The sequence below is a fragment of the Leptopilina heterotoma genome, unplaced genomic scaffold (assembly GCF_015476425.1).
Source record: "Leptopilina heterotoma isolate Lh14 unplaced genomic scaffold, ASM1547642v1 Lhet_141, whole genome shotgun sequence".
Classification (NCBI taxonomy): domain Eukaryota; kingdom Metazoa; phylum Arthropoda; class Insecta; order Hymenoptera; family Figitidae; genus Leptopilina; species Leptopilina heterotoma.
In genome coordinates, this window is record NW_025110860.1 from 144,224 (window position 1) to 169,473 (window position 25,250).

General features: G+C 25.5%; 1 protein-coding gene and 1 non-coding gene across 3 annotated transcripts; both read right to left on the reverse strand.

The window, feature by feature from the left end:
• Nucleotides 1-2,849: 2,849 nt before the first annotated feature.
• On the reverse strand, nucleotides 2,850-19,908 carry LOC122498062 (alanine--glyoxylate aminotransferase 2-like). Of its 2 annotated transcripts, none has more exons than XM_043605602.1 (9): nucleotides 19,756-19,908; nucleotides 15,657-15,751; nucleotides 12,230-12,348; nucleotides 8,597-8,831; nucleotides 6,471-6,564; nucleotides 5,736-5,944; nucleotides 5,067-5,292; nucleotides 3,457-3,855; nucleotides 2,850-3,185 (listed from the first exon to the last, which is right to left on the reverse strand). In XM_043605602.1, the coding sequence occupies exons 2-9, from the start codon at nucleotides 15,719-15,721 to the stop codon at nucleotides 3,078-3,080; spliced, it is 1,455 nt and encodes a 484-aa protein (XP_043461537.1). In that variant the 5' UTR covers nucleotides 15,722-15,751; nucleotides 19,756-19,908; the 3' UTR covers nucleotides 2,850-3,077. The 2 variants fall into 2 exon arrangements, with proteins under 2 accessions (XP_043461537.1, XP_043461538.1); XM_043605603.1 differs by lacking the exon at nucleotides 19,756-19,908 and adding an exon at nucleotides 19,483-19,537.
• Nucleotides 19,909-25,002: 5,094 nt separating this feature from the next.
• Trnas-aga lies at nucleotides 25,003-25,084 on the reverse strand. Its single transcript has one exon. It is a non-coding gene; the product is annotated as a tRNA-Ser (tRNA).
• Between the last annotated feature and the right edge of the window lie 166 nt (nucleotides 25,085-25,250).

The window sequence follows — 25,250 nt, forward strand, 5'->3', positions numbered from 1 at the left end:
GATGTATTTAAAATATTCTTAAAAAACATATAGCCCCATGCTTGTTTCCTTTAAATCTCTTTTTTAACTTTTTATATACAGTTTGTGTCTAAAATGAAATGCTTTTTGTCCAGGTAGGACAAGAAAGTTTGTTCACACCTCGGACGCAAAAAATAATTGAAGCGAGGGCAAGATTAGGTAAATCGAAAAAATCATTAAAAAGAATTCACTGCTCGTGCCCTCAATGACATACTTTCCATGCAGTTAGGACAAAAAATTATGTTAGCATCATGGGCGCAAAGGTGATTACGACTCTGGCGAAATTTCGGGACCTCGGGACACAATTTCGCTCCCTCGGCTTCGCCTCGGGCGCGAAATTGTGTCCCCTCGGTCCCTTCATTTCGCCATCGTCGCAATCACCTGTTTTGCGCCCTTGATACGAAAATAACTATTCTTAAAAAGTAGCTCAGTAATTTCTGAGCCTAAATACTCTTCTCCTAGAATGGAAAGAATGTCGTCGAATTCCTTTTGTTGAGCTCTATTTAATTTTCTGGTCTCCTTTGTCGTCTCCTGCGTTCTCAGGTTGGCGATGGATCCTCGGCGTTGGTCAACTTCTTCGCACATTCGCTGTGCATTTGGTCCAATTTTTAAATTTAATACTTCTACTTTAATACTTACTCAGAAAATTTTAGGACGATCCGTTGAATATTCCCCAAGTTACATTCAAGTTTGTGAACATGGAATATCCTGCTCACCACAAGATGCCTCGCTTCGGAGGAACTCCCGCAAATTCTTTACAGAAGTTTTACAAAAAATTATGTTCATAAATAAAATATGTCAAAATAAAGTTCAAAGTACTCGTTATATGTGAATTAATTTTTAAACTAAAATACTCAATGGCTTCCTTAGAAAAAATTCCTAAAATACCAATTTTTTTCGGCTGTCTAATCGGATGTAAACCCTTAAAAAAATAACAGACTTGTCTAAACCATTCAATCAAAGAAAAATTGTTAGGGACCCCAAACAGCAACGGATAATCCTCAATATTTCTAGAATACAAGCTTCCTATTAATTAATTTCCCCAGCTCGTAATATATTTATTTCGAGTCTAATTACTTTCATTTAATTTGTTTTGCAAATAAATTATAAACGCTAGAATGTTAATTATTTTAAAGTCTGAATTAAGCTTGTTAGCGGCAGCTTTTCAGACAGGATCCACTGAGAAACAGACATTTGAGAGGTGTATTCAGAGAACGTAATCGTGAATGTACTGTTTAACAATGTCGATTCAAGTCCTCCATTCTCGTCTCAGATAGGTTGCATAGAAATCCTTTGACAATAAGGCAAAGTGCAGGCAAAAGGAGACACGATGTTCTCTCCTGGGTGTCTTCTTGAATCTGCGTGAGGGGGATTGAGCTTAATGGGAACACTAATGATGTACTAGAAAAAGAATATCAAAATTACTGCGCGAATATCTTCTTGAATTTCAATATTAAAAAAGTACGTCACACATTTATAATAAAAATAATATTCAATTCTTCAACAAAATATTCAGTTTTATAATAAATAAAAAAGTATTGATTTAAACCTGAATTTACGATGAGGGTTTTTTAAGCATTTAATCCTTTCGTGAATATAGTCATGAATAGTCTGAAATGCAAGAATAAAATGTCTAGTAATACAGTTTAATACTTTTCGAATAATCGTGGTCCTTAGAGTGGAAAATAATCTTCATTGTCATGCGTAGAACTAATTCTGACAATTATTTACCAATTATCTGAAAATTTGTCCGAATTCTCTTGACAGTTTAGATATTCAAAGGAAGTCAATTGACTATAAAGTAAGGGGTAAAGGGCTTGTCTAGTGAATATCCATATATATAGGACCCCTACTGGCATGAACTTCAGAAGGATCGTCCATATTATTCAACTGATTACATGCAATATTCCACATGGTTGGAAACAGACAATCTTCAAGCGTCTGTTCTATGTGAAACATTTGCAAAAACATGATATTTACATTTTTTAATTCTTTTTAAATTATGAATATGTTCTGACAAATATTTTTAGGTATTGTGGCATAAAAACATCAATACCAGCGATAATCCGTTTTAGGGAAATTTCCCGGCGTCAGGTAACTAGCCGGATCACGATGAAAATAATAAAATAAGAACTTTCTCGGATTAGCTCATAACCGAGCTCACTGTTTTATCTTTACGAAATTTATTATTTACCAAAACCCAAACTAGCGTCGAGTACGAATATTATACATGATACATGATAAATATTACAGATTACAAAGTGAAGAACACGTGTTTTTTTCTTAAATATTCTTCATCATTCTTAATAATATTCTTAATATTTGGGATGATAAAAAGTGAAAAGTGGCAAAACAATAAAAAAATACATATAAAATATCATAGGTGATCAGAAGTGAAAAAAGTTTTGTGATTAAAATAAGGATAAGGAGGATATAGGTCCGTCATCATATAATTCCAACCATTCGCGATGGTCATCATGGACTCCTTTGAATAATGATGAAATTTTGAACTCCATTGAAACTCGATATTTAATTCCGGTTTGAAGCCTGTAATAGGATTTTCAGACCATTAAGGAATATAAGATATTCCATTGTTAGATCATCTGATCGTTTATTTATTTGTGTTAAAAGCATTTCTATTGCTATGATCAAAGAAGCATTTACGATAAACAAGACTTTGCAGATTCAAAATGTAATACCATTTTGAATTTGTATTACAAATTGTGTCTTAATTCTTTTTAGAATATAAATAACGACTAACATTTTGTGTAATATTGCAATAATTCATCACTCCACTTTTGATGAGGTTATTAAAAGAGAACTTTTTAAACTACAATTCGTATGATTTTTATTCAGAAATTTCAACTATTGACATACAATATATATAATTATATCTATACTTTATTTATATTACTGGAAATTAATATTGAGAAATGTTATCGCATTCATGCATATTTACAAAAAATGATAAATTTTAATCATCACATTTACTCTTCTCTTTCATACACATACACAAACATAGAATATCAATAAAATACTAAAATTAAAAATTAAAAAAATTAACTCGCTCGTACAAGAACTGGTTTTACTTTATTGGAAACTCCATCTCCTTCAATTTTCACTGGCTTTATCACTGCTTTGCGAATATTGACCCTTTGCTCCGCGACCTGAAAATTAAATCACTTATTTTTCATACATCCTTTAATGGAAGATTTTCATAAATATTAATAACGTAATTTAATTTTGGTAATTGAAAATTAGTGAAAATGATAATTACAGTGTGGGAAAAAATTTAATCCTCCACTGAATTCACAAAATTACTGTTATTAATTATTAATTTCTTTCATAATGAAACGATTCAAAGTATGCTCCAGAATATATTTTCCGTTTTGATTGAATTTTTATAATTAATATTCTTTAGAATTAAAATTATATTACCTCCTCATCTTCGATTTCAATTTCCTTGAGAATTTCATCTAATACAGTGAGTAAATGATCAACATTTTCGTTATTAAAAACCAATGGTGGTTTAATTTTTAAAATATTAACATCGGGACCATCGCTGCTGATGAGAATTTTTTCCTCCTTCAGTCTCATTACTATTCGCTTAGCCTCAGCAGTTGCTGGTGTCCTTTTCACTCTGTCCTTAACTAATTCAATTCCCACGAATAATCCCGCTCCACGAACATCACCAATAATAGGATGACGTTTTTGCAGTTTCTTCAGTTCTTGAAGAAGATAATTGCCCACCGCCAGTGCACGCTTCTGAAGATTTTCCTTTTCAATCACGTCCATTACTGCATTGGCAATTGCACACGAAACTGGATTCCCTCCATACTGGAAATTCAGTTTAAAAAGAGAATTATTAATAATAAATTTTTGTATTTTTGTGACGATGTGAATCGTCACCTCATCTGTCGGAATTGTCCCTAAAGCGTGATCGTTAATTAGTAGGATAAGTCAGAAGCCAGAGTTGCCGAGTGACCTACAAGTCACAGTGTGTTAGCCAGCAAAGTAGGAGTCAAGAAAGTGACAATAAAAACTTATTAAATATCAGTAGAAGAAAAATTGTTGGTGTAATTAAAGACTGACAACAGAAAGAAAGATTTCATCGTCGTGAGTAAGTCAGTGCCAGTATTGTGCCAGTCGCGTCTCGTCGTTGGCATTTCTGCTTTCCAAATTGTTCAGGCAGAATTTCCTCTGAAGAAAAAGAAAATCTTGAAGTTCTCTTGAGTGTATTGGGTCAGAGTACGGTTTATTAATTTGGTATTGAAAATTAATTGGCGCCTGACGAAGAAATTTGTTTATTTAAATTTATAAATTTTGTTTATGTTGAAAGCGTCAGATTTTGTTTGACGTTAAGCAGAACTCTTTTTTCGAAATTAGAATATCAAGATTTTTTTACAATTTAATTAAATTCAGGACACTAACAAAAATGACTGTGTTTACAAAATTAATCAAATTATTAAATTAAAATTATTTTACAAAATGCCTGCGGCCTTGTATCAGCTGGATTTGAAATCTCCCTAATTTGGATGCGCGGTCATTTCAGAATCAAAGGAAATGAGACAGCCGATGCTTTTGTTCAAATAGAAGTAGAAACATCAATGATGGTCGAAAACCACCTCTAGGCATCATGCCAAGTACTTGTTAAAGGTGATGTAGAACATTGCACCCAGAGAAAGCACTAGAACTAGTCAACTGGAAATTGGAGTGAGAAAACAACAAAACGTTCTGTTGAAATTAAGACTCAGCAAGATCATCGTTTAAAACTTTAATGAATTTAAAACTATCATTTCAATCAGCGTCCGAATGCTTCTAAATTATATTTGGAAAAATTGGAGAAAAAAAGTACAGCACTCAATTGGGAATTGTATTCAGAAAAATAAATTCGCGACCGATGAATAATTAGTGATTTGCAGAAATAGAGTAAATTTTACCTCTAAGAGGAATTTAATTGCGAAATACAAAAATTTTGTCACTCAGTTGAACGTTTTTTTTAAATCACCAAGATTTGGAATTTAATATCAAAATTCATCTGACTTTACCGTGTTAAAATATTCAATTCCAGTATCAGCGAAACTTCGAGCAATTTCCCTTGTAGTGATTACTGCTGCAACGGGATGTCCGTTACCCATGGGTTTTCCGACAGTGACTATATCTGGAATTATGTCTTCACCATAAAGCTGGAAAGCCCACATATGAGTTCCAACCCTCCCGAATCCAACTTGCACTTCATCAGCAATGCAAACGCCACCAGCTTCTCGAACATGTCTAAAAAAAGATGAATGCTTCAATTGAAATTCCATCTTCATTGTTAAATTTCGCCTAGACACTTATTATCCATTTTACAATAAAAAAACTATTCTTTCAATAAACAACAAAATCTTTAATTTTCGATCAAAAACTATTTCTCAAAATCTTTTCAGTTTCAATATTTAATAAATATAATCAGTGTTTATTTATTCTCTTTAGAAAATCTTCCGCGTACAATATTTAGCAAATAGAAACATTCTTATCATTCCGTGAAATGTAAACATTTGTTTAAATTTCCTTTCTGAGATAATTCTTTTAAAAATACAAATCAATGTGTATTTATAAAAAATTATTTTAGATAGATCATTTCAATTTTTTTTTATTTAGAAAAAATTTTCTCTTTCAGAAGAGAAAAGTTTTATCTGAGTCACTGTAAATGGAATGAATGGTTTTCAAGTTACCTGTAGACGTTTCTATAGTAATTTTTAGGTGGTAGAATTTGTCCACCGACGGACATAAGACTCTCGGCAATGAAAGCTGAAATCCCTCGTCCTTTTTCTTTCACATCCTTACAAATTTTTCTCACGTCATTCGCGTACTTCAGACCAAGATCCTCGCCAGGATAGTCGACGTCACGATATTTTCCACGGTATACATCTGGACATGGTGCCTGTCAAGTGATAAAAATAAAATTTTGTTTATAAAAAATAGACCATGAAATTATTTAACTAAAATTACAAATGAAGACATTGACTTTATTAGCAATTAGCAAAATCTACTGTATGACTTTTAAACTATTTGGTTTAGAGTTAGGTTTTTATTATAACATTAATTAATTATTATAATCATTTCTACTACTGTTGGGGAAATTTGTTCTTTGATTCTATAAAGGAAAAGAAGAAATTATATGGTAAAGTTAGTCTCTAGGGCAAGTTTCATTCATTAAATAAAATCCCTTCTTTAATAGATTCGTACGGTAGAAAGTGCATTGAGAGAATGCGATGCTACGTGGCGCGCGCCTGACTTTTATAGTCAGAAGAGAGGGGGGGAGCGTCTTCTCAGAAAATTGGTCGTTGGAGGGGCTGCGCATGCGCTCAGTACGCGGCGTCTTCAATCCAAGCCAGGACCGTACAAAAATATTATAGTGCCCTTACCATAAAATTTAATTCTTAAGAAAACAAATAAACTTCACTCACCACGTGAATGTGATCTTTTTTTCCAATTCCCTTCGGTTGATTGAACTTGTACGGTGAGATGTCAATCATGGATGTTAAATGTCCATGGTAAGCACTAGAATCAAAGTAATAAATAATTTAGCAAGTACCTTAAAAATCTTCACTATTTTTACAAAATAGAACAATTAGAATTTGTTTCCTTCTTTTTTTTTGCTACTATCACCACTTCTCGATGTGACTGTAACGGAAACGTTTATATAAAAATAGAAACCGAAATGTTTTGCAGGCCAGCAACAAAATCCGCTGTAAAATATTTCAATGTCCATTTTCCTTGCGAGTCAAGAATTAAAAAATTATATACAGCGATTTTTTTTGTAATAGTCGAAATATTTTTTTCGCTGCTAATTTTTTTTTGTGTTAATTAAACATTTTTTCAGATGAAAAATAGTGTTTTGTTAATTTTCTTTCATTCTTGCCTCCAAAAGACATTCAGGATACAAAAAAATTAAAGCATTACGAAAATTTCTAAAGTAACAAATTTCTACTTACAGCTTCTAATTGCAATCAATGATAGCATGAAAAATATTATTAGAAAAATAAGGGAATTTCCTAAATCAAAATTAGTGAGTTGTGAATGTTTGGAAATTTGTTTGTGATTTACTTTAAAAATAATTTTTCGCATTATTCGATTTTTTAGAAATTATTTTATAAATTAAAGAAAAAGAGATTCTCACTTTTCACTAATTAAGATTTTTTTTTAAGGTGAGTTTTTTGGAAATTAATCTGCCTTATTCTGGAGTTAATGAGATGTTGATTTTTTTTGGACAAGCACTCATCCGAGGTTAGAGTAATGAGGCAGAATTCTAACACGCACAAGAAACAAATTTTTTTTTTCATTTGCCTTTAGCATAAATCTTCCATGTGTCACCTAAAATGACAAGAGTGTTATTGCAGGACCCAAATTTGTTCTTGATGATAGCTTCCACATTGAATTTGGCACTTGGCAATCTTCTTGACAATTTTCTCTCATGCTGTAAACAAGCAAAACACAAACCCACACGATTAGTTAAGTTTCGTTCAAAAAAATGTTCGCTTGAAAAATCTGAAAATTCATTTTCACAATCACAATTTAAACCTCCACACTCGAAATCTCAGAAATATTTCTTTTTTCCAAAAAAAAAACATTTTTTGGAGATGCAAAACTGAGTATCAATTTTTTACTGTCAGAAAAATTTATTAATTTTTTAAAATAAATTTTATTTATTTAAAACTGTAAACAATTAATATTTTCAATTACTCAGCAATGCTAAACTTCTGAAGAAAGCGATGTGAATATCAGTCATACTTTTAATTACTAAATTAAAATATTTTTTCGATTTAATAAATTTTTTACTGGAATCAATAACCAGGTAATATTTAATTACAAATTCGTTAATTCAAACGATATCGAGAAATATTTAATCAAACTAAAATTAAATTATACCTGAAATGTAAATTCAGAAGATATATTATATAAAATAAAATTATTAAAAATTAAATAAAATAAATATTTAACAACAACTGATTGGAAATTTTAATTAATAATAAAATTCAATTCAAATTTATTTTCGTGGAAAAATAAATATCACGATTTTTAATTAGAATTAACTGGTTTTTTGTTCTTTGTTGACTTTTAAAAGTTCGACATTTCCCTCTTTCTGAAACTAATTAAAAAATAATTACAAACAAGTAATTTAATATTAACTAACATGTAAAATTAAATACAAAACTCAAACAATTCTACTTTTTTACTCAAACAATTTTATTTTAAAAAATCCAGAGTTTTTAATTTATTTCAAACAAATTATTTTACTAATAAAAAAAATTTTTTGTTGTTTCTTTTATGTATAATTCAATAAAATATTTATGAGTTTAAAATATCTGAAATAGATTACTTACAAAAAAAAAATTTCACAATAGTGAAAAATTAGTGTAAAAAATGACAAAAAATAGAATTTTGTTTTTTGATAAAATTTAATGGAATTGTTTGAAAGGCATTAATCAATTTATGCCGAACAATTAAAAGCAACAAAAAAATGATAATAAGATTAAATATTATCAGACACGACTGATAAATTGAAAAAAAAAGTCTTTTGTTTGAGACTTACTGGTCTAAGACAATAATGTCCTTATTTCCATTGTGTGTGTGTGCAAGTCGAAGGGCCAAATCATTAGCTTCACTTCCTGAATTGACGAGATAGCAAACAGACAGCTGTTCTGGAAGAGATGATGTCAATCTTTTGGCACAAATTACTAAATCATCATGTAGAAAACGATTATTTGTGGACAATAAGGCCATTTGTTTTTGTCCCGCCTCCACCACATCAGGATGGCAATGGCCAACTGAAAATTTACAAAAAGAAAACAATTATTTATAAAAACTTCGAAAAATTCCAATTTAATAGTTTTTCATTTTCTCTATTATATGTTTTCATTTTCTATTATGTATTCTTTTCACTTTCACTTTCACTTTCGTAGATTTTCATTTTTTCTTTCTGAAAGTGAAAACGAAAGTGAAAGTTTTATTGTAGATTTTAATTTTCTCTTCGACATATTTTTTCATTTTTTCATTTTCTGTAAGTGAAAATAAAAGTGAATTTTTTTCGTGACTTTTCATTTTCTCTTTCTGAAAGTTTAAATGAAAGAGAAAGTTTTTTCGTAGAATTAGAATTTTTTCTCTTTGACGTATTTTCTTATTTCTTCATTTTCTGTAAGTGAAAATGAAAGTGAAAGTTATTTCGTAGATTTTAATTTTCTCTTTGACATATTTTCTAATTTCTTCATTTTCTGTAAGTGAAAATGAAAGTGAATCTTTTTTTGTGAATTTTTATTTTTGCTTTCTGAAAGTGAAAGTTTCTTCGTAGATTTTCATTTTCACTTTGACATATTTTCTCATTTCTTCATTTTCTGTAAGTAAAAAATGAAAGTGAAAGTTATTTCGTAGATTTTCATTTTCTCATTCTGAAAGTGAAAACGATTTTAATTTTCTCTTTGACATATTTTCTAATTTCTTTATTTTCTGTAATGAAAATGAAAGTGAATCTTTTTTCGTGAATTTTGATTTTCTCTTTCTGAAAGTGAAATCAAAAGTGAAAGTTTTTCGTAGATTTTCATTTTCACTTTGATATATTTTTTTCTGTAAGTAAAAATGAAAGTGAAAGTCAAAATGAAATTTCATAATTTCCGACAAAAAAAATTATTGATAAGTAAAAGGGGTGCAATTTTATAATTTCATTTTAACTTTTAGTTCCATATTGATATTTAAAAGTGAAAGTGAAAGCGAAAATAAATATCTGTCAAAGAGAAAGTAAAAATCAAAATGAAAATGATAAAAAGTAAAAATGAAAGTCTAAATAAATATTTATTATAGAAAAAGTAAGAATGAAAATCTCTTAAAGTGAAAATGAAAACAAAAATGAATATTCGTCAAAGTTAAAGTGGAAATAAAAATTTATGAAAGTGAAAACAGAAACTAAAATGAAGATCTTTCATAGAAAAAGTGGAAACTAAATTGAAAATGAACATTTTTCTTTGTGGAAATAAAAAAACTACTAAAAAGTGAAAAATAAAATGAAATTTTCGTGAAAATGAAAGTAAAAGTATTAATGAATATGAAAATGAATATCTGCGAATGTGAAAGTCAAAATCAAAATATTTGTAAGTGAAAATGAAAACAAAAATTTATATTTGCCAAAAAAGTAAAGATTCTTTTCTTTTTCATTTGTTCTTTTTGAATCTTTAAAACGAAATTGAATATCAGTAAAAGTGAACCTTAAAATCATACAAAGTAAAAACGAAAGTGAAAGTGAAAATTTATATTTTCAAAAAAAGTAAAGATTCTTTACTTTTTCATTTATTCTTTTTAAATCTTTAAAACGAAACTGAATATCAGTCAAAATGAGAGTAAAAGTGTAATTGAAAATCATAAAAGGTAAAAATGAAAGTGAAAATAAAATTGAAAATTTATATTTGCCAAAAAAAAGTAAATATTCTTTACTTTTTTATTTATTCTTTTTAAATCTTAAAAAGAAAATTGAATATTCGTGAAAATGAAAGTAAAAGTGAAATTGAAAATCATAAAAAGTAAAAATGAGAGTAAAAGTGAAATTGAAAATCATAAAAAATAAAAATGAAAGTGAAAATGAATATTCATCACAGAGAGTTAACATGAAAATCTTAAAATTAAAAAATGAAAACAAAAATTGATGTTTGTCAAAGAGAAAGTAAAAGTGCAACTTTTTAAAATCGAAACTGTATCTGTCGAAGTGAAAATGAAAATGAAATCGAAAGTAAACAACTACTTATCAAAAAGAAAATGAAATTTCAAAGAAGAAAAACTAAGAATAAAAATTTACATCAGTCAAAGAATAAATGCTTTTAGTTACACTTTCATTTTCACTTTAAAAGCCTTTCGTTAAAAATGAAAGTGTAAATTAAAATGAAAGTGTAAATGAAAATGTAAGCGGAAGTGTAAATGAAAATGTAAATGAAAGTGTAAATGAAAATTTGAATGAAATTACAAATAAAAGTGCAAATTAAAATGTAAATAAAAGTGCAAAGGAAAATGTGTAAAATGTAAAATTGTGTAAATGTAATTGTGTAAAAGTGTAAATGTGTAAAATTAAAGTGTAAATGAAAATTTAATTGAAAGTATAAATAAATTAAAAATAAAAATTAAACTAAATGTCATTTACTATAAAAGAGTATTTGCAGTAAAAAAAATATCTTCTAAAAAGGAAAATTACTATTAACATAATGTAAATTTCCTTCCTATCTATCATTGTTTAATGAATTTAATCGCTACTGGTATTATTAGTTTAGCAAATAATGACGCTTGCTTTGTATATTCCGTCTTTGTATTCCACTTTGACCTAATGCAATAATTGATAATGACCAATAATAATAAATACAAATAAAGTAAATAAATAGAAATAAATAAAAATAAATAAATTTTCAGTTCAAAAACACATTCTTATCATCAAATTCATAGTTTCCTGCTTTTTTCCCCCTTTTTTTTATCAAAAAGAACATTAAAGCTAATATTTTGCAACAAATTATTACGGTAGCAATATTTTTTTCTTGATATCTACATCTATATTAAAAAATTTCATATTAAATTCTGTAGGTTGCGACCTTTAAAAATAAAAAAAAAATGTATTATAGATAAGTGCCTAGTAATATTAGGGCAAATGTGTGCCTATTAAATGTAGTTAAAAGCAACTGGGGCACTGGCGATAATGTCTAAAGGAAACAAGTTGATTGTTCAAATTGATATTCAGGAATTCAACGCCACATTGCTTTTGTATTTATGGTAATAATGATCCTTTTAATCTCAAACGTTAAATTTACATTTGAAAATATTGTCAACGCACGTGTTACTACTACTTGACACGTGATTCTAATGTCACGTGAAGGACTTTTAGTTCTAATTTATAATTTGCTTATAGAATATAATTGTGCAGTAGAGATAGTAATATTTTTTATCCATATTTTTTTATCAAATAGCAAAATAAAGCGTCAAAAAAAGTTTGTTTTTCTTATTACTTATTTTTAAATTTAACATAAAATTTTTCTATTTTATTTGTCGAGATAAAATACTATTAAAAAAAATTTATTCTTTTAACTTACTCTAAAAAAAATTTATTTTCTTTCAAATTACTCATGAAAAAAAAAAATTATTTTCTTTTACAGGAAAAAAAAAATAAAACATTTTCCACTAGATTAAACATTAAAATACATACCGTGGGCAACATTGTTGATGCAGTCGAGATGACGTTCGCCTTTTTCATCGTATAAATATTGCCCCTCACCCTTAACAATCTTCAAGGGATTGGATCGATAAAAAAGTGTACACGATTCTCTGAAAGCAATGCAAAAAGAACAAATAAAAAAATGTGAAAATTAAATTAAAAAAATGTAAATCAATAAAAAACAAAAAAGAAAAACAAATATTTGGGGGAAATTTTTTTCAAAGCACGAAAAAATTCTAAATATCGACAGTAGAGAAAATTTCTTTTTTCTTTTTTTATAAAACTAGATTAAATCTTCTCCTTTTTTTCCCCCAAGGCAATTTGTAAAGCAAACAAGCATTTCATGCGTTATACTGTTATCGGGTTTCGGGTTGAAAATACTGTTGCATCATTTGTCGCATCATCAAGTTTTTTTTCAGCGATATAAAAAAATACAATCTGTTTGGAAACGTTGATTAAATCTCACTTAATATTAAAAATTCCATTTAAAAGTTAATAAAAGAAGAGAGAGAGAGAGAAAGAGAAAGAATAAAAACAATTTTTCTTAGTTAATTATTTTTAATTTTGTAGACAAATTTTTTTTCAAATAATTGTTGTCGGACAAATTAACTTCTTTAGCCTATTTGTCCGAATATGTTTGATTCATAAAAATAATAAATATTTAATTAAAATTAATATAAAAACACAGTTTGGAAAAATTAATAATTTTGAAATTACCGCGCTGTGCGCATAGGTTTCTGCGCATCGTTTCATAATTTGTCCCTTGAATTCCAGGTGGCGCATACTGCTTACATTTTTCTCTCACAAGCGCAGAATTTTTTTTTTTTTACTTAATTCAAGAAGGCGTATAGATTTTAATTTTCCAACTCCGCCAATAAACTAATAATAATATTTTTAATGTTTATTAATACAATTGAAAATTCTTCTCAATAAAAAAAAAAAATAATTATTCATTTCTCCAAATAAAATTTTTTTTTTCAAATTTTGTTTTAGACTATCTTTTAAAATTCATATTTGTATAAATATAAATTGTGTAAATATAACTGAAATATGTATTCTCAATTTGCATTTCAACGTATATATATAACCCTTTGAAACGATTTAATATTTTGAATTATTCTATGGAGGGTTTTATGAGTTATGATTTGACCATGATGTTTTATCTACCACCGCAGTATTCGAAAATGCACACGTGATAATATGCTAATTCACAAAAGATCAATTCAACAGTGTCGCCGATTCTATCAGATGACCAAAGTTCCTACCTCTGATATAACGCAATTCAGCCATCAGCTCTAGAGAAGCATTTAACATGGTAATGACTTGACATAAGCACATTGCCATATATGATCCTCATGCTTTATATCAAGTGAATTTCAATTTGAGTGGGGAAAATCCACTCTCAAAGCCAGAACCTCCCTCTCCCTCGCTCTGTCTCTCATATTAGAGGCAAATTTCCTTTCTTAGACACTTATACATTTATCATGACAAATGTAATCAATTTTCTCTATTTAATTTACATTTTCCTGATATCAAAACCGTTTAGATGTTAATTAACTAACAACTTGAAAGATTAATTAAACAATTAATTTCTATGTAAAAAATTAAAATTGTATTGTTTAAAAAAAATTGTTACCAAAAAAAAACTATAATTAATTAATAAATATTAATATTAATAATTAATTAATATAATTAACTTATTTTAAGAACTTTCTCCAAACTAAAAATTGCACTAATTATAAATATAAATTATAAATAATAAATGTAATAATAAATATAATTATAATATATAATATATATAATAATAATAATAATAATAATAATATAATAATATATATAATATATTATAATATATATAATTATAATTATAAATATTATTAATATATAATTTATTATTAAATTTATACTGAATATAAAATATTAAATATAATATATTAATATAAAAAAGTGTATTGCAAAATTTACACTCTGTATATTAAAATTAACATGACAATGCTACGCTTGTGAGAGAAAAATTTATGCGCCGCCTGGAATCGAAAGGATGAATTTTTAAACGATGCGCATAAACCTATGCGCACTGAGCGGTAATTTTAAAAATATTAAAATTAAATTAAATTGTTTTTGAATGACAAAGTATACACTATTAATTCTTATGATATCGTTTAGTAAATTTTACCACATTTTACATTTTATTTATTCTTTATTTTATTATTTAATCTTTTTTGTAAACTAAATATAATACGTTATTAAATCTATCTTAAAAAATCATTTTTACTCAAGTATTTGTATCTTTTTGACATTATTATTTTTTTATTAATTTATAAAATAGATATAAATATAAATAAATATATATAAATATAAATATAAATAAATATAAAATAAATGTAAGTCAGTATGACATAAATTGGGCATAAATAACTTTATAATAAGAGTGTGAAACAATTATCGAAATCATTTTAGTTCCCTATTGTTATCTTAATAGCAAATTACAAGTTGCCATTAATAATTCTTTCTGCTTGATTACTTATTGTTGTGATTTATTAATTATTGATAATTGAAATTCTAAAATAAGAGCATGATTATTATTATTTTTATTATTATAAAAAAAAATTATCATCACTATTGAAAGGTTATAAAAAAATTATTTTTATCGCTAAGGTGGAAATAAACAAAGTACTTTCTAAACAAAAATTTCAACTTTTCTCTCTAGGATAAAAAAAAATATAATTTTCCAATCGTTAAAAACGATTATAAAAAGAGGTCAATTTTCTTCTTAGGATTTAAAGATTGTAATTTTACTCTCGCAGTTAAGAACAATTTTTGATAAAATTTTAAGATTTTTAATTAAATAAATTACTCCAATTAATAAATAAAATTAATATTATTAATTTATTTTTTAATTATTGTTAATTATATCACTATTATAACAATTAAATTATTAATAATTAGGTTACTGCTATCAGTTAAATTATTATTAATCAAGTTACTGCTATTAATTAAATTGTAATTTATTTATAGAATCATATTATTTCCCAAGGGTCAAAAAAAGACATTTTACTCCCCAATATCAAAAAAATAATTTCAAACTTAAGATTTATTTTATTATTATTTCCTTAGGGTAAATAGAAGACATTTTAGTCCCTAGTGTCAAAAAAACATTTTAAACTTTAGAAACTTACCCACTATGTATATTTTTATTAAAATTATTATTAATTGGATAATATTATTTCCTTAGGGTAAAAAGAAGTCATTTTACTCCCTAGCATAAAAAAAATCATTTTAAACATTAGAAATTTACCCAATATGTATATTTTTGTTTAAATTATTATTAACTCGATAATATTATTTCCCTAGGGTAAAAAAAAGATATTTTACTCCCTAGTGTAAAAAAAAATAATTTTAAACTTTAGAAACTTACCCAATATGTCTATTTCGAAGTTTTAGAGTGTCCGATTTGGACATTTGCTCTATAGTTTCTGTCATTTTTGAAAAATTCACTGTCTCACTTTCAATCTGAAAGAAAATGAAACAAAACACTTTAAGTTAGTGTAAAAAAAATATATTTAATAATAATTTTTAAAATAAATGATAAATAAATAATAATTTTATTTCCTTTCTTATTGAAATTTATTAAGATATTAAATACTGAAATTTACAACAACAAAAAAAAAAAAGGAACACAAATATTTTTTCTCCTTACACCTTATTAATTAATTTTATAAATTATTAATTTATCCATTGATAACAATAAATTTATCGATTCATTACAAATATTGTAATTGTCGCTTTCGGTAAATTAACATTTAATCTTTTTATTGTAATAAAATTCACTCCTGTAAATATTAAAATTTAAATTTTATACCTTTTTTTAAAACAACAAAATTCAAATATAATTTTACAATTTTCATAAATAATTAAATATTGTTTTAATAATATTATATTATATTATATTATATTATATTATATTATATTATATTATATTATATTATATTATATTATATTATATTATATTATATTATATTATATTATATTATATTATATTATATTATATTATATTATATTATATTATATTATATTATATTATATTATATTATATTATATTTTTCTTGAAAGTATAAAATTTTTTTTAATTTATTAAAATTTGATTCTCGGATTTAATTAATTGTGAGAAAGTTAATATATATGTGTCAATAAATAAGAGAAAAATTTCCATTCTATTTTAATCGTTACTAATGTTATATACATGAACGATTAATTGATACGCTCCCCCTTAATAGACATTAAAACTTCCAGCGTGTGAAACATCACACAGAAAGCCCATTTTCGATTAAATGCTAAAATACGATAAACCTTGATTAAGTGATAGGCATGTGTATTTTAAAGGTAATAGTCTACGCCATATACGCAAATTTAATTCCCCTTAGGCAATATGCGCGTTTCCTGCAATATCAAATAATTATTATCATTTTAATAATTTATCAATCAACATTATTAATTCGGCATAATTATCTGCATATAATGAAAATAATGTGAATTTTCATATATAAATAATATTTAAATTTAATTAGTTGTTTTATTATATATTATATTTTAAATTTAAAAAATTTTCAAGAATTTTAAAATACATATTTTTTAATATTTTTTGTAAATTTTAATTTTTATAACAAATATATTTATTATTAAATAAATGGAAATTATTTGCTTTGAAAACGTATTTTATTTTATTAGAGTCTACTTTTGAATTAAGTATTACTTCAGAGTAAACGAAATAAGCATTTACGAACTAAACACAGTTCTAAATTTCATAACTTGTAATATTAGCTGCGTGCATAAACATTTTTTTTTTTCATATACAGTTTCGAATTTCTTGGCAATGAAAAGAGACATTCACACCAAGCACTATTTTTATGACATTAAAGGAAAGAATTTTTGAAGGAGGAGAGAAAGGAAAATTTTAAATACAAAAGAAGAAATATTAAAATATTGGGAAAAATTGTGGAGCAAAAGAAAAAGTTTTAAATCTTAGAACAAATTTCAAAATATTAAAGAGAATTTTAAAGCAGAAGAAACAATTTTTAAAGTAAAAGCCATAGAAAACAATATTAAGGCAAAGGACAAAAATTTAAAACAAGAAAAAAGAAATTTTAAATAGAAGAGAAATTTTCCTAATACTAAAAGGAATTTAAAAAAACAAAACTGAAGAAAAATATTTACGGTGGTAAAAAGGATTTCTAAGAAGAGAAATAAATTTTAAAGCAGAAAAATAAATTTTAAATGAATTTTAATGTTTTAAACGAGATTTTAAAGAAAAGGAATAAATTTTAAAGCAGAAGAATAAATTTTAAGCATAACAAGAAATTTTAAAGCAAAATATTTAATTTTAAAGCAAAACAAAAAATTTAAGCAAAAAATAAAAATTTAAACAAAAGAATATATTTTAAACTAGAAAATTTAATTTTTGATTAAAATAGGAAAATTTAAAGCAAAAGATTTAATTTAAAAGTGAAATAAGAAATTTTAAAGAAAATGAAAAAAATTCAAAACAGAAGAAAAAAGAAATTTTAATCCGAAAAAAGAATTTTAAAGAATAATAAATTAATTTCAACTTGAAGAACAAACTTTAAAGTAAGAAATGAAAATTTGTAAGCAGAGGAATAAATTTTAAAGCAGAAGAGTGAATTTTAACGACAAAAATAAATTTAATAGCAAACTGATAAAATTTAAAAGAAAAAAACAAAAAGAGGTAAGGTAAGGAGGCATTTTAAATCGGAAGAAAAAATTTCGTAGAAGAATTTCAAAGAAGAGCAATTAAGCAAAACTAGAAATTTTAAAGCAGAAGATTTAATACTAAAGAGAAATTAGAAATTTTAAGACAAAAGAAAAAAAATTTAAAGCACATGTAATAAAAAATTTCAAACTGGAAAAAGAATTTTAAACTACAAAAAGGGATTTTAAAGAAGAGAAATAAATTTTAAAGAAGAATAAATAATTTAAGCATAACAAGAAACTTTAAAACAAAAAAGTTGAAATTTTAAAGCATAAGACAAAAATTTCAAGCAGAAGAAAGAAGAAATTTCATGCCCAAAAAAAATTTTATAGTAATAATTGCAATTTCAATGCTGAAGAATAATTTTTAAAGAAGAAAAACAAATTTTTAAGAAGAAAATTTAAATTTAAAGGAAAATAAGAAATTTTAAAGAGAATGACAAAAATTTAAAGCAGAAGAAAGAAGAAATTACAAACTAAAACAAGAATTTTAAAGTTCTAAAAGTAATTTTAGAGAACAGGAATAAATTTAAATGTAGAAGAAAAATTTTTAAGCATAATGACAAATTTTAAAGCAAAACATGAAATTTTAAAGTATAAGACAAAAATTTAAAGCAGAAGAAAGAAAAAATTTCAACTAGAAGAACAAAATTTCAAGTAAAAAATAAAAATTTCTAAGCAGGGTTATAAATTTTAAGCATAAAAGAAATTTTAAAGCAAAAAATGAAATTTTAAAGCATAAGATAAAAATTTCTAAGCAGGGAAATAAATTTTAATCATAAATGAAATTTTAAAGCATAAGACAAAAATTTTAAAGCAAAAAATGAAATTTTAAAGCATGAAACAAAAATTTAAAGCAGAAGAAAGAAGAAATTTTAACTAGAAGAACAAACTTTAAAGTAAAAAAATAGACATTTCTAAGCATGGGAATAAATTTTAAGCATAAAAGAAATTTTAAAGCAAAAAATGATATTTTAAAGCATAATACAAAAATTCTATACCTAAAATTGAAATTATAAAGCATAAGTCAAAAATTTTAAAGCATAAGACCAAAATTTTAAAGCATGAAACAAAAATTTAAAGCAGAAGAAAGAAGAATTCTTCAACGAGAAGAAACTTTTAAGTAAAAAATAAAAATTCTTAGCAGGGGAATAAATTTCAAAGCAGAAAAATAAATTTTAATCATAAAAGAAATTTTCAATGCAATCTGATAAAAATTTGAAGCATAAAGACAAAAATTTAAGGCAGACAAAAGAAGAAATTTCAAAATGGAAGAAAAAGTTTCATTGTACTAAAAAAATTTTCAAAGAAAAGTCCTTAAAAGAAATACCAAAATTAAAGAAAAGAGAATAAATTTCAAGCAAAATCAGAAATTTCAACTAGAAGAACAAATTCTTAAAAAAATTAAGAAATTTTAAGGCAATTTTGAAGTATAGAAAATACAAATTTTAACCAAAAAATTGAAGAAAGCAACTCACGTTAAAAATTTCTGATAAATGAACAAAAATAAAGACATCAACTGAAGAAAAATTCCATTACCATTATCTTTGACGAAAAGTGCAAGAGATTAACATGAAAAAAAAATATTGACTGTTAGTGATATTGATATTGTTGAATGAACGAAGGGAAATAAGAGAGAAGGGATGAAGAGAGAGAGAGAGAGAGAGAGAGAGAGAGAGAGAGAGAGAGAGAGAGAGAGAGAAATCAGCAAGAAGGATCTGTATAGTGAAAGTGATAGTAGAGTGTCATACCTGATTGAAAAGACGGAAGTCGGCTGATCCTCGACTTGTGAATGCAGTTGTCAACTATGTGTCGCGACCTACTCCAGTGACGTCATTTATAAAGCCTCTAAGTAAGCGAAAAAAAGCGGGGAGTTGCGCGCGCACCACCAAAGTCTTTATATTCCGCAAATCCATCCCCCCCCCTCCTTGAAAAGCTCTCATCTATACTAAACCCATCATCATTTAACACTCATTAAAATTTATTGATCTAATAGATTTTTTTTAATGAAAAAAAGATAATATTTTACCCATTCTCATCATTGTGTAAATAAAAGAGAATTTTTATTTCAATTTTTCGTCTTCTATCAACGAGATTGATTATTTACACTTGGCGCCTCATGAAGGTTACCTAATTAATTCCACTCTCTTGAAAATGCTTGAAAATATAGTGGAATAGAATCAATAATATAAAGATAGTGGCATTAATATCAGAAGGTCTTAAAATTTTATTTACAATAAGAGTTAACTTTTTACAATAAGAGTTAATATTTTGCAAAAAAATTTTTTTTTAAAGAAGTTATTAATTTTTTTTTGTTTTGTAATTTTCATTCTAATTAGGGTTTAAATTTCTTCTGATGAATGTCGTATGGCTTTGTTTTATTTTTTTATCGAGGAGTATCAGCTGTCGTAAAGTTTCCATTACATTCAGTGATATCAATGAAAATTACATTCCATAAGATTGTAAATTTTTCCATTACACATGTATGATATATATTGAGACACAAATGGAAAGGGTGACTATTTTTGCATTCATTGATTGTTTCTGTCAGAATAAAAGCTATATGCAGAGTCATTTATTTGTTTTAGAGTTTTTACGTGACATTGTTTATAAATATTAACTTTTTTGAAAACAATCTGAAAAAATTTATAATTTACTACATTGTTTTCTTGTTTTTTTCAGAATTCATTTTATTTTATCTTCTTTTTGATCTTTTTCTATTTCTTCTTGTTCTTTATTTTGTTCTTTTTCTATTTCTTCTTGTTCTTCATTTTGTTCTTTTTCTATTTCTTCTTTTTATTCTAATTCTATGTATTCTTATTGTTGGTTGTCTTCTTCTTCATATTCACCTTCACACTCTTCTTCTTCTTGTTCTTTTATTCTAGTTCTTTTTTTGGCTTCTTCCTTTTTCTTCTAGATTTGCTTTTTGTTATTCTTCTTGTTTTTGTTTCATTTTTTGCTCTTCTCCATGTACTAATTTTTGTTTTTCTTATTCATATTTCACTTCTTCTTCTTCTATATTTTGTTATTCTTCTTTTTCTTATACCTGTTAGAATTCTTCTTCTCTGTTTGTTCTTCCTCTTCTTTTAATTCTTGCTATTCTTCTTGTTCCTGTTCCACTTCTTGCTCTTCCTTCTATCCTAATTTTTGTTATTCTTCTTGTTCTTGTTCCTGCCTCATTTCTTGTTCTTTTCTTTGTTCTTCCTTTGGTCCTAACTCTTGTTATTTTTGTTCTTCCACCTTTTCTAATTCTTGTTATTCTTCTTGTTCTTGTTCCACTTTTTGTTTTCTTCATTCTGTCCTGATTCTTGATCTAATTTTTGTTGTTGTTGTTCCTTTTTCACTTCTTGTCCTTCTTTATTGTTTTCTTCCTTTAATCTTGATTTTAATTACTCTTCTTTTTGTATCTGTCTCATTTCTTTGTTTTTTTCTTGTTCTTGTTATTGTTCTTTCATTGATCCTGATTCTTGTTCTTGTACATGTTTGATATTTTTCCTTTTCTTGTTGCACTTTTTTTCTGTTTACTCTTCCTCTTGTTCTTGTTCTTGTTCTTGTTCTTGTTCCTGTTCTTGTTCTTGTTCTTGTTCTTGTTCTTGTTCTTGTTCTTGTTCTTGTTCTTGTTCTTGTTCTTGTTCTTGTTCTTGTTCTTGTTCTTGTTCTTTTTCTTTTTCTTTTTCTTGTTCTTTTTCTTGTTCTTTTTCTTTTTCTTGTTCTTGTTCTTGTTCTTGTTCTTGTTCTTGTTCTTGTTCTTGTTCTTGTTCTTGTTCTTGTTCTTGTTCTTGTTCTTGTTCTTGTTCTTGTTCTTGTTCTTGTTCTTGTTCTTGTTCCTGTTCTTTTTCTTGTTCTTTTTCTTTTTCTTTTTCTTGTTCTTGTTCTTGTTCTTGTTCTTGTTCTTGTTCTTGTTCTTGTTCTTGTTCTTGTTCTTGTTCTTGTTCTTGTTCTTGTTCTTGTTCTTGTTCTTGTTCTTGTTCTTGTTCTTGTTCTTGTTCTTGTTCTTGTTCTTGTTCTTGTTCTTGTTCTTGTTCTTGTTCTTGTTCTTGTTCTTGTTCTTGTTCTTGTTCTTGTTCTTGTTCTTGTTCTTGTTCTTGTTCTTGTTCTTGTTCTTGTTCTTGTTCTTGTTCTTGTTCTTGTTCTTGTTCCACCATTTATTTTTAGCTTATTAACTTTTTTATTAATTTATTTTTTTGTACTAATCAAATAAATATTTTATACCGAGAAAAATATTCCAGTGTACCACTAAATGAAATAAAGGAAAAAATCCAGTTCAAAATTTAGAAGCGTTAACAATTCATTCAACCAATTATTTCAAGAACGAAATAATTCTGTGGGTCAATAAATAATAATTAAATTAACCTTTCGAGTTTGAATAGACACGAAATTTCAATTTAGTGGTACATTATTAAATATATATATGTGAAATGTTTAATTTGAAATTCTAAATACTATATTATAGAGTCTATTAATAATTCGATATGTTAATCAAAATTTTATTATTTTTTCTTTTATCAAAAACTGATGCGTAAAAAATATATCTTGAAATATTTTCTAATAGAAAAATTAAAAATTTCCTAGAAAACATTTCATAATATATTTAAAAATTATTAATACAATATTTATTATTACATTTTTATATTAATTTATAATAATTTTAATATAAATATAAACAACTAAATGAAAATTATAAAAAAATTCATTTCGCAACTGAAAAAAAAAATGTATTGAACTAAACACGTTCCGATAACTTATGCAAGAATTAAACGTTATCTGCCACTCGAGTAATTGTGCAAGTTTATAAATAACGATAGTATAGATGCAATTTTATTTTTTATTGTAATATACTCACTAAATGGAAAAAAAATTTTACGTCTTGTTTTCTTTTTTTTTCGAAATTTTTAAAAAACTGGTTCCAAATAAAACAAAAATGATAAAACATTATATTCGTGAAAATAATTTATTATTATCATTATTTTAATTATAAAATCTTTATTGATTAGAAGATGATAGTCACGTGAAAAAGATTTGCACCACATGTGATTAATGGTTGTAATCACTATAATAGTCACGTGACTGAAATTTTCTCTCTAAACAATTTCCATTAGATTGATAAAGGACGCAATAATTTCCAGAGATCCACGTGCGTGAAATTGTCCATACACACTTTAATTTATTAATCAATATTGTCTCAAGAAAATATCAAAGAAATTATTATATCTATATAGATATAAACACACATTTTATTGTCAGCTTTTGTGTACTTTATTCAGTATTTAATCAAATAATGACAATATATTGGAATCTTTTTTTCATCGTATCAAAAAAAAAAGAAACTTAATTATATTGATTTTAATCGTAAATTAAAAAATACGAAATTAAATCGATTATATTATGATGAGTGCTTGAAATAACTTTTAAGTATTTAATTCGAATTTTTCTTTTTTTGGCATTTTAGAGTCAATGAATTGTAATTTTATCGTTCAAGTTATCCTCGAGGTTTATCGGCATAAAAAAATTGAAAAAAGGTGAAAAAGACACATTATCTCAAAAACAATATTTAGTCTCTTTATTTTGAGTTTTTAATAAATCAATTAAATTTTGTAATGAGCATTATTAACGTCATATTCTACATAAATCCATTAATAACGTCACTAAAAACGTAAAAAGACATGTAGATATATATGTGTAAAGAAATATTTACAAAACAATGTACACTTGGATGGTAAATAAATCTACTATTTTTAGCACTTCACTAAACAGATTCAGAATTATAATTTCCGCGGAATTAATTAATTGTAACTGATTTTTTTTTTTTTATGGGTATTTTAGATTTATTTCTGACTCATTTTAGTTTGTTAATTGAACTAAATCCGAATTAATATAGCTATCGAGAAAATAAAAAATAAACAATTTTTTTTAATTTCCTGATTTAAATTTTTAATTTTGGCATCGAGAGTGTAATTATTTTGTAATTCGCCTTTGATTTTCCCTTTGAATTTGACTTTCAAAGTGAAAATAAATTTCAAAGTGAAAGTTAAAGTTAAAAGTAAAAAAACTAATATAATCAGAATTAACAAAAAAAAAATTGGCCACCAATTTAAATTAGTAAAACTGTTTACTAATTTTTAGTAAAACTTAACTATTGCCTTTAGAGATAAGAAATTCTAACAATTTTCTCTTTTAGTGAAAAATTACTAAAATTAGTAGAAATTTTGACTAATTATGGTTAATAAATGAAAAATAAATTAGTTGACGACTGATACATATTTAAAAAATTATAAAATAAATAAAATTGTGAGTTAAAAAAAATTTATAAAATTAAAAAAATTGTGAGTGAAAAAAATTTATAAAATAAAAATAACAGAAATGTTTAAAAAAATTTAACTTTCAAAAATTTTAATGAAAATTTACTATAAAATTTTTTTAATAATAACAATAGTAATAATAATGAAATAATAATTAATAAAAGATTATAATCAAAATAAATTAAAATAATTTGAATTTATTTGAAAAATTTTATCATTTTTCCTAACATTAAAATTTTTTTTGTAATTATATTTTCTTGCTGTTGTGTATAAATTACTAATTGTACGCTTCTTAGTGGCTTTACGAAGACTAATCGCAAGTTTGATTATTCCATATCGGATTCACGTGCCATAGATAATACAATGCAATAAGCACGTTTCATATATGTCACGTTTTCCTAATACCTCTTTAGGATAAATATCTATAATATCATCTCGATTTGTTAACTAGGAAAATCGCGTCTTAAAGCATAAAAACTTCATAAAAATTACATAATAATTGTTCGTTTACAATAAACAAAAAAATTATTCAAAATTTATTAATATTTTTCTTTTTTATTCATTTATTTATAACAATAAAAATAAAATAAAACTTATTAATAATAATAATAAAAAAATAAGTTTTTTTAGATTTCAAAAAAAAAAAAAAATTTATTATAAAATTATTTACTTTGGAATAAAGAAAAAAAAAATTATCCTCGCAGTCGGTAGGACTCGAACCTACGCTCCCAGAGGGAATCTGATTTCTAGTCAGACGCCTTAACCACTCGGCCACGACTGCTATGAAAATCGTGGAGTAAACTTCGTACCGACTCATCAGAATTTTAGAAAGTAATTTTAAGTGTAGTTTTCACTTCAATAACTTATTTTCCACAACTTTATTTTTAAATTCGTCATATATATATAAACTTATTGTCTCTAAAAATTTGATGACAGATTAAACTTGG